Source organism: Tupaia chinensis, unplaced genomic scaffold (genome assembly GCF_000334495.1).
Source record: "Tupaia chinensis unplaced genomic scaffold, TupChi_1.0 Scaffold000238_1, whole genome shotgun sequence".
NCBI classification, from domain to species: Eukaryota; Metazoa; Chordata; class Mammalia; order Scandentia; family Tupaiidae; genus Tupaia; species Tupaia belangeri.
The window spans coordinates 3,980,479-3,990,426 of NW_006159716.1; the positions used below are offsets into that span (position 1 = coordinate 3,980,479).

At 44.2% G+C, this 9,948-nt stretch overlaps 1 protein-coding gene across 1 annotated transcript in view; it reads left to right on the forward strand.

Moving 5' to 3' along the window:
• Positions 1 to 470: 470 nt before the first annotated feature.
• Positions 471 to 9,948, forward strand: part of LRFN2 (leucine rich repeat and fibronectin type III domain containing 2) — a 48,127-nt gene continuing 38,649 nt past the window's right edge. Inside the window, 1 exon segment of the mRNA XM_027771922.1 lies at positions 471 to 1,871. Within this exon segment, the coding sequence (XP_027627723.1) occupies positions 472 to 1,871 (1,400 nt within the window). The 5' untranslated portion in view covers position 471.

Sequence of the window (9,948 nt, forward strand, 5' to 3'; positions counted from 1 at the left end):
TCCAAATACAGCTATAGCGTTTTTGTTTTTCAAACTCTACAATTATTGCATGAACCACTGGTATGCTATCACCCATCCATTCAACATATATCTATGGTGCTCCTCCTGTATTCTAGGCACTTTGCTAGATGCTTGCCATATAGCAGTTAAGTAAACAGATAAAAGTACCTGCCCTCATGAAGCTGACCTTCTCGAGGGAAGGAGAGGAGATAGCCAGTAAATAAATAACTGAGTAAATTAAGTAGTATGTTTTAAGTAGTGTGTTATGTGGTGATAAGGACGAAGGAAAAAGAACTGAATTAGAGGGATTGTAGATGAGATTAGCCCTAGCATGAGCACCGCCATTCTCTGCTGCTCCCTGAGGCAGTGGGTTCATGTGAGGGAGGAAGCTCTGGGTGAGGGCAGAAGTTACCTCCAGAACCTGACCTTGTGTCCCTCCCTTCCAGGCACCACAGCCTGAGTGACCAGACCATGGAGACCCTGCTTGGCGGCCTGCTGGCGTTTGGCATGGCGTTTGCTGTGGTTGACGCCTGTCCCAAGTACTGTGTCTGCCAGAACCTGTCTGAGTCACTGGGTACCCTGTGCCCCTCTAAGGGACTGCTCTTCGTGCCCCCTGACATCGACCGGCGGACAGTGGAGCTTCGTCTGGGTGGCAACTTCATCATCCACATTGGCCGCCAGGACTTTGCCAACATGACAGGGTTGGTGGACCTGACCCTGTCCAGGAACACCATCAGCCACATCCAGCCCTTCTCCTTCCTGGACCTCGAGAGTCTCCGCTCCCTGCACCTCGACAGCAACCGTCTGCCCAGCCTCGGGGAGGACACGCTCCGGGGACTGGTCAACCTGCAGCACCTCATTGTGAACAACAATCAGCTGGGCGGCATCGCCGACGAGGCCTTCGAGGACTTCCTGCTCACGCTGGAGGACCTGGACCTGTCCTACAACAACCTCCATGGCCTGCCCTGGGACTCGGTGCGACGCATGGTCAACCTCCACCAACTGAGCCTGGACCACAACCTGCTGGACCACATCGCCGAGGGCACCTTTGCCGACCTGCAGAAGCTGGCCCGCCTGGACCTCACCTCCAACCGGCTGCAGAAGCTGCCCCCAGACCCCATCTTTGCCCGCTCCCAGGCCTCTGCTCTGACGGCCACACCTTTTGCCCCACCTTTGTCCTTTAGTTTTGGGGGGAACCCACTGCATTGCAATTGTGAGCTTCTTTGGCTGCGGAGGCTGGAGCGGGATGATGACCTGGAGACCTGTGGGTCCCCCGGGGGCCTCAAGGGTCGCTACTTCTGGCACGTGCGTGAGGAGGAGTTTGTGTGCGAGCCGCCTCTCATCACCCAGCACACACACAAGCTGCTGGTTCTAGAGGGCCAGGCGGCCACGCTCAAGTGCAAGGCCATCGGGGATCCCAGCCCCCTTATCCACTGGGTAGCCCCCGATGACCGCCTGGTGGGGAACTCCTCGAGGACCGCTGTGTATGACAATGGCACCCTGGATATCCTCATCACCACCTCTCAGGACAGCGGTGCCTTCACCTGTATTGCTGCCAATGCTGCCGGAGAGGCCACTGCCACGGTGGAGGTCACCATTGTCCAGCTGCCACACCTGAGCAACAGCACCAGCCGCACTGCGCCCCCCAAGTCCCGCCTCTCAGACATCACTGGCTCCAGCAAGACCAGTCGGGGAGGAGGAGCCAGCGGGGGTGCAGAACCTCCCAAAAGCCCCCCTGAACGGGCAGTGCTTGTATCAGAAGTGACCACTACCTCGGCCCTGGTCAAGTGGTCCGTCAGCAAGTCAGCACCCCGGGTGAAGATGTACCAGCTACAGTACAACTGCTCCGACGATGAGGTACTGATTTACAGGTGAGCTAGTGGCGGGGGGCCAGGCCGGGGGGGGGGGGGGGGGGGGAAGGAAATGATGGGGAGGTTTGTACCCTCCTCCCCAAAAATGTCTGTGGGAGGGAGTCCAAGGAGAACAGCACCACTCATGCAGATAAGAGGAGACAGGAAAAAGATCGCCTACCGGCTGAAGAAGGAAAGTGCGCACACATGAGCATCCTGAAGAGCTGTGCGTGGAAGACCATGCCTCCCAGGTGGGCGCGAGTCTCCCAACTTTCTGTCTCAAGCCCAGCTAGAGGACATACAAGAACAAATAGACCTCTTGGCCAAAGGATCTTACTTCTCCAAGGCCAAGGAGTGCATCTGACTTTCACCCAGACTCTAATGAAGTCACGGTTAAGCTTTTCAGGTCAGAAAGAGTTGGATTCAAATCATGGCTGTGCCACTTGCTAGTCATTTAATTCTTCTGATCTGTTGTAGTTTCTTCATCTGTAAAATGGGAATACCCCATATCTGACTTAGTTTGGACACTTGGGTGCAGGTAGTAGAATCAAACTAGCTTTTTTTTAAAAAAAAAAAAAAGAAAAAAGAAAGAAAGAGAGAAGAGAGGAACAATGTGCTAGCTCATGGAATCAGAAAGTTAGAATGCTGTTGAAAGCTCACTAGATCAAAGGCCCCCACCAACAGGTTCTGCATTCTCAGCATCTCACCTCTGCTAAGTTCCATTTTCCTCTGAGTTGTCTTTACTTTAGCACTTTGTCCTTCTGGGAGACTCTGCCAGGTTCCCAAAGCAGCCCAAGAGGGAGGAGAGGGTCCCTTTCCCAACTGAGCTCTGACTGAGTCAGACCAGCTCATTGAGTCCCCTGGGTCTTTAAGATGGGGTCACTCCGCCCACCTGTGTGTGCTGACACCCCAAACTTCAGTGTCTTCATGTGGATGTGGAGACAATAATGTTGGCCTTAGGAAGTTGCTGTGATCAAGGTGTCATTTCCAAGGCATGGCAGAAAGGGAGGAACAAGTGGAAAGCTGCCACAGAACTGTGGAAGTGGTTCTGGAGGAGGTCACAGAGTGATTGACAGAGGCCAGGGGCCAGAATATTGACTAAGTATTGAGTTCCCTTTCTTCCGGATCCCATATCGCTGACTGCATGGTTCAAGTACCTGATTCAGTGACTTGGAAAATAAAGTGGGTGCATGTGTGCCCAACATCCCAACAGGAGAATGGAGGAGAAGGGATTGTAGATTGCAACCTGGAGCAGGGCGTGCCTTCTCTTTTTCCCATTCTCTCTCTGTCTTTCTCTGGCCAGTATACATACCCTATAGCAAATTGAAAACAACAACACAAACCTTTTCTGTCCTGAATCCCTGAGTTCCTGAGTCTCTGGATGGAAGCTGTGGGAAAGGAGCATATGAGGAAGTACAGAGTCCATATGATCAAGGGTGGGCATGCCATCAAGACTGTAGTGGAGCCAGGGAACTCCTCTTACCCAGCATTGGCTGGGCTCATCGGGAGAGCAGTTTCATATCTCAGGATGGAGAGGGCAGTACTACAGCTTAATTTAAATGCATGCATATAGACACATACAGAAATATATACAGAGAAACAAACTTAAAGATGCATATATGTATCTTTCTAATTATAAAAGTCATAGTCTGTATGAATTTGGAAGGTAAAGAAAATTAAAGAGGGAAATAAAAATGACCTGCAATTCCACCATCCAAAATTAACCAGAGGCATTTGGAAAGTATGTCTCAGTTTGTATTAATTCAGAATGATATTTATTATTGAGCTAGCCTATACTTTTGTATCTTAATTCTTTCTACTCAAAATTACAGCTTTCTTAGTCCCCATGGTAGTAAAATATTTTTCATTTGGCTGTACCATAATTTATTTAACAAACCTTTTATTGTTGGACATTTTGGTTGTTTCCCATTATTCAGTATTAAAAGTAACACAGTGATGGATATTTTTGTACATAAATATGTTGGTGCAAGTTCAATGATTTCCTCAGTGTATTTTACTAGGAGTTGAATTGCTGATGTAAAGGGTAAATTATAATCTATGTTACATGTAAATATTGACTTACACTCACCAGTGGAAGGGGACAGCAGTGCTTAATGACCACACCTTTTCCAGAATTAAATATATAATTACTTTCGGCTTTGCCAATTTGAGAAGTGAAAAATGGAACTTGTTTTAATTTGCATTTCTTTGATAACTTGTGAGGTTGACCTTTTGAAAGTAAGTATATTTCTTCACTTGTTAATTTATTATATGCCCTTGACTTTGATAGAAAGGCTAAAACCTACCAGCTCTGAGGCTTGCACCAGCATAGGGTGAAGGGAGATGCAGCTTGTGAGAGGGAGGGAAGATGCCACATCAAGTGGGCAACATGCCCAAGTTACCAAAATGGCACCCCTTCCTGGGGGGGGGGTCCTCAGAAATACGAGGTAAGAGCAGGGCTTGAAGTACACCTGCGTCTCTCAAGGTGGGAATTCTAATTGCTTTTATTTGGTGATCGAGAACTTAGGTATAGTAGGTTGATAAATATAATATAAAAGGAAGTATCAGAAATCTTGGAATGAAAAACTGCAGGTAACAATAGTGACTTCTTCTTAGGACTGGTCAGGAAGATGAGAAAAGATACAGTCCTCCAGCCCTGTGGGCTGCAGCAAGCACCCGAGGAATACTGAGTACCATCATCAGTAGTAGCAGTCATGGCAGTAACAGTTTATAGTAATATCATTATCTTGTCTGCCATCTTAGAGAAGGAAATGAATGAGGAGGGTTAGGAAAACAATTCAGTCTTTTCTTTAAGACAGATTTCCAGGCCCAGCCGCAGTGTAGAGTGGTAGCACAAGTGCCCTGCAAAGCTGGAAGCCATATAGCTTCTGTGGGCTCAGATCTGCAGGCCAGTCTGAAAACATTCCAGTTATGCATGCAGGTGGCCTGGCTCCTGAGGAACTTCAGAGCTGGGGAAAGGAGGTCACAGTGTAATGAGACCTGGTTGAGGGTACTCCTCTCTCTCTTGTTCTCATGTGTGTACATGTGTTCTCTATAAAAAAAAAAAAAAATCCAAAATTCTAGAGAAAAAGGGAAGCATGAGTCTGTAGCCAAATAATAGTCATAACGATCACTAGTCAGCATTACTGCAAGTTTACTGTGTGTTTGATGCCTAGCTTTACGGATAGTATCTCATTTAATCTGACTGGATATACCAGGAAGTATAAAAGGCCAAGATCATTGGAAAAAACTCTCCCGAGTTAACACAGCCAGAGAATGAGGGCTGTAATTTGTAGCCAGAGGGGTTGAGCCATAATCCCCAAAGAAAATCCCAAATACCATATTCCCAAATGTTGAAAGTTCTCTCTTTTTAAAATTATTATTATTTATATTCAATAGCTATACATCATTTAGATTGTAAAGAGATTTTACCCCGCATGATACATATCTCAGTCCAGTTGAGAATACTATATACACCCTCATCAACAGCTAACAAACTATATCTGTGTCCCACAAATATCTTACCTCTTTATTTTTTTCCCCTAATTTATTTTTCCTGCACTCTTCCCCTCCCACACTCTCCTTCCATTTTGTCTGTAGTGTCCATAACAATTTTTTTTTTTTGGAGAAGTTTTTGCTATAGGGTGCGTGCACTCGCCAGACAGACAAAGAGAGATAGAGAGACAGAAAGTGAGAAATCACCCCCCAGGGGGATGGCCACGCCACAATCCCTTCTCCTCCATTCTCCTCTTGGGATCTTGGGCATGCACACACATGTGCCTGGCGTCAGTTTTAAGCCACTGGGTCTGGGACGAGAACCACATTTGACTACATGGGAGTCCAGCGACATAGCCATTACGCTAACTGCTGGTCCCTCATAACAATTTTTAATGCTTTTATGTCCTCCAGTCTTTCAGTCTCCACCACAGAGTGTGGACAGTCTGTATATGTTAAGTGGAGATAGCAAATGTTGAACTCTCTTAAGATCAATATCCCTAAAGTCTAAAACCCAAAAGATCAAAATAACAAAAATATTATTCTGAAGAAAGTAATTTAAAATGTTCTTAAAAGACATTTATTGGGGTCAGCCAGTGGTGTGGTGGTGGAGGTGGTAGGATCCCACATGGCTTATGGTGCAGTTCAAGTCTTGAACCCAGAGGTTTGAAAAACATATTGCTCACATGTGTATGCCCAGACATCTTGAATGGGGAGTGAAGGGGAAGGGATTGTGGTGTGGCTATCCCCCTGAGAGGTGCTTTCTCATTCCCTCCAAACCTCTCCCCACTGCCCCATCCCTCTTTAGCACGTGCCCTATAACAATTTTTTTTTTAAAAGAGGCATTTACTAGTATTTCATGTTGGGTAAATTATCTTTACAAGCCAAATGATATATAGTGATTGAATGTTTAAAAAAATAAAAATGAGAATAAATAACAATAAGATGAAAAAAATGAAAAACTATTTGATAATGATGATGTGGATAGTAATGTCTTTGTCTTGACTGATATGCATGGCAATCGTGCTGGAAAAAGCAATGTTGTACACTGTAAATTAAATGTAATATAAAAAATTAAAAATAAATAAATAAGAGACATTTACTTACATTTTTATAAGGATATTTACCTGAGAAACATAAAAATACAACGGAACACTTTATAGGCCACTTGGCACAATAAAATAGGCAATAATAATAATATATATCGATTTCTAAGCACAAACACTGAGGTATGCTAAGGACAATTGCAAGGGTAAAGCAGTTATGAGCAGATAAACTGGATTCATAAAGAAATAGGTCAAAAAGCAAAATGTATAAATATCATTATGATTGGTGATTGTGTGCACCCAGCTTTGAAAGTGCAGTTATTTGAAATATTTTGATGGACAAACTAAGTCTTGAAGAAATTGATCAAAAACCATGCCACATCTTTAGAACGTGGGGTTGGTACTCCCAGAACTGGGATGAATTCCTGCTTCACTTACTAGCTATAAGGGACTTTATGCATTTAAACCTGTTTCTTCATCTGTAAAATGAAGAAATTATGAGTGTATCAATTGTGATGTGAAGTGACTATTTATTGAGTAAAAAATCTATATAGTAAAAACAAAAAACATGAGTGTCCATGGAATATTCAGTCACCCAAAGAACTGAGATCTCAAGAAGTTTGATCTTTCGTGAATACAAATGTACAAAAAGGATATCTCTTCACTTAATAAGGAAGTTCCAATGTTTTAATGTATACACATAATATTTACACACAAAGTCAATATCGTGGTAATGCAGAGTCAAATTTGCAAAACAGTTGGTGAAATGAACTAGAACTCTCTAAAAATCTCTACGTAATTTTTATTTCCACTAGTAGTATTGGAAAAGATATCATAATGAAATATATAGAATAGAGAACTGTAAAAATAATGACAACTTAAAATAGTGAGACAAAAATCCTATAAAAACTTAAAAAAACAGGGACCAGCAGATGACATATTGGTTACATTGCTGGACACCCATGTAGTGGACTGCTGTTCAAGTCTCGGACTCAGAGGCTTAAAACTCAAGGTGGGTGCATGTGTGTGTGTGTGCCCAAAGTCCCTAGAGGAGGGGAATGGAGGAGGAGTCCTAAGAGGAGGATTGCGGTGAGGCCATTCCCCTGGGAGGTGATTTCCCGCTTTCTATCTCTCTGTCTCTCCAGTGATCATACATGCCTATAACAAAAATCTCTCTTTCTGGAAAAAAAAAAAGTAGACTAAAAAGAAAAAGAAAATTTAACATATGAAAAAGTATATTTCAGGAATAGACTATGGGTAATTGCACAAAGATAGTCCATGAGAACGGATGGACTTCCATGATTTCAGCTTTCAACATTTGGGATTTTTATCATTTATGATTGTAATTTGGGGGATTTTAGATTTTAGGGATGTTGATCTGTTGCGATTTTGACATCTAGGATTATAGCATTCAGAACTAGGTCCTCCAAAACTATGATCAGCACTGGCACCCAGGCCCTTCGCTTCAGCACCCAGACTCACCCACTACAGTCATGCCATCCTCTGTACTCAGAGGGAATACTGCCTTGAGAGAAATAGGAGACGCTAAGAAAGAAACTGGACGTTTAGAAAAGAAATTGTCCCCATAAAAATGAAAAGACGCCAGTGGGATACACAATGACCCTCTGCTGCACTGAGATTGTAACAGGAAGGTATACAAAAGAAGGGAGGAAAAGCCTGAATACAAAGAGAAGCACATGCTGTACAGAGAGAGCTAAAGGTGACCAAAGAGGGCTTTTCAGTCCATTCGTAGCAAGAATAAAACATGCTGGTTGGTTGAGGAAGACGTTGCAATGGAGTAGGCAAGAGGCAGAGTCTCACAGCATCCAGTCTGCCCCCACCTTCCCCAATAAGGAGAACAACAGCAGGAACAATAATCTGTAAATCAAAATAATGACAACTTAAAATAGTGAGACAAAAATCCTATAAAAACTTAAAAAAACAGGGACCAGCAGATGACATATTGGTTACATTGCTGGACACCCATGTAGTGGACTGCTGTTCAAGTCTCGGACTCAGAGGCTTAAAACTCAAGGTGGGTGCATGTGTGTGTGTGTGCCCAAAGTCCCTAGAGGAGGGGAATGGAGGAGGAGTCCTAAGAGGAGGATTGCGGTGAGGCCATTCCCCTGGGAGGTGATTTCCCGCTTTCTATCTCTCTGTCTCTCCAGTGATCATACATGCCTATAACAAAAATCTCTCTTTCTGGAAAAAAAAAAAGTAGACTAAAAAGAAAAAGAAAATTTAACATATGAAAAAGTATATTTCAGGAATAGACTATGGGTAATTGCACAAAGATAGTCCATGAGAACGGATGGACTTCCATGATTTCAGCTTTCAACATTTGGGATTTTTATCATTTATGATTGTAATTTGGGGGATTTTAGATTTTAGGGATGTTGATCTGTTGCGATTTTGACATCTAGGATTATAGCATTCAGAACTAGGTCCTCCAAAACTATGATCAGCACTGGCACCCAGGCCCTTCGCTTCAGCACCCAGACTCACCCACTACAGTCATGCCATCCTCTGTACTCAGAGGGAATACTGCCTTGAGAGAAATAGGAGACGCTAAGAAAGAAACTGGACGTTTAGAAAAGAAATTGTCCCCATAAAAATGAAAAGACGCCAGTGGGATACACAATGACCCTCTGCTGCACTGAGATTGTAACAGGAAGGTATACAAAAGAAGGGAGGAAAAGCCTGAATACAAAGAGAAGCACATGCTGTACAGAGAGAGCTAAAGGTGACCAAAGAGGGCTTTTCAGTCCATTCGTAGCAAGAATAAAACATGCTGGTTGGTTGAGGAAGACGTTGCAATGGAGTAGGCAAGAGGCAGAGTCTCACAGCATCCAGTCTGCCCCCACCTTCCCCAATAAGGAGAACAACAGCAGGAACAATAATCTGTAAATCTGCATTGAGGGATTATTAAAGTTATATTCACTTTTCCCATGAGCAAGTGTGACAGAGAGAATGACAGAGAAGCAGAGATACAACTCCACCAGCACAGTCTGAACACCATGATCCACACCCAGCCTCAGCCAGCCCCAGATCCTGGGCATGCGTGTGCCTAGTGCACTCAGGGAGGTCTTTGGGCATGAACCCAGAGTCTTACTCCATAGGAAGACTTCCTCAGCCTCTTAGAGCTGTGAGTTTTACTGCTGGACCATGATCCAGACTCCCAAGAGATCATTTATACTGGTTGCTCTCTTAAGGGCTTTGTGTATAATTAATTTATTCTAACTGGTTCTCACAAAACCCCAGGAGGTAATAACTGTTACTACACTTTACATATAAGAAACTTGCCCAAGCTGGCTCCACAGCCTAGCAGTTAAGAGAGTCAGATCCCACCTGGCTAACTAAGTGGCTTACGTCCTGGACCTGAAGTCTTGAAAAACACACTGGGTACATGTGATGTGTGTCTGAAATCCCAACAGATGAAAAAGTGAAGGAATTGTGGCATGGTCATGCCCCATGTTTGTGTGTGTGTGTGTGTGTGGGGAGTGCTTTCTTTCTGCTCTGCTCTCTCCATCTCTCTGTCTCTTCCTGCTGCGCACGCA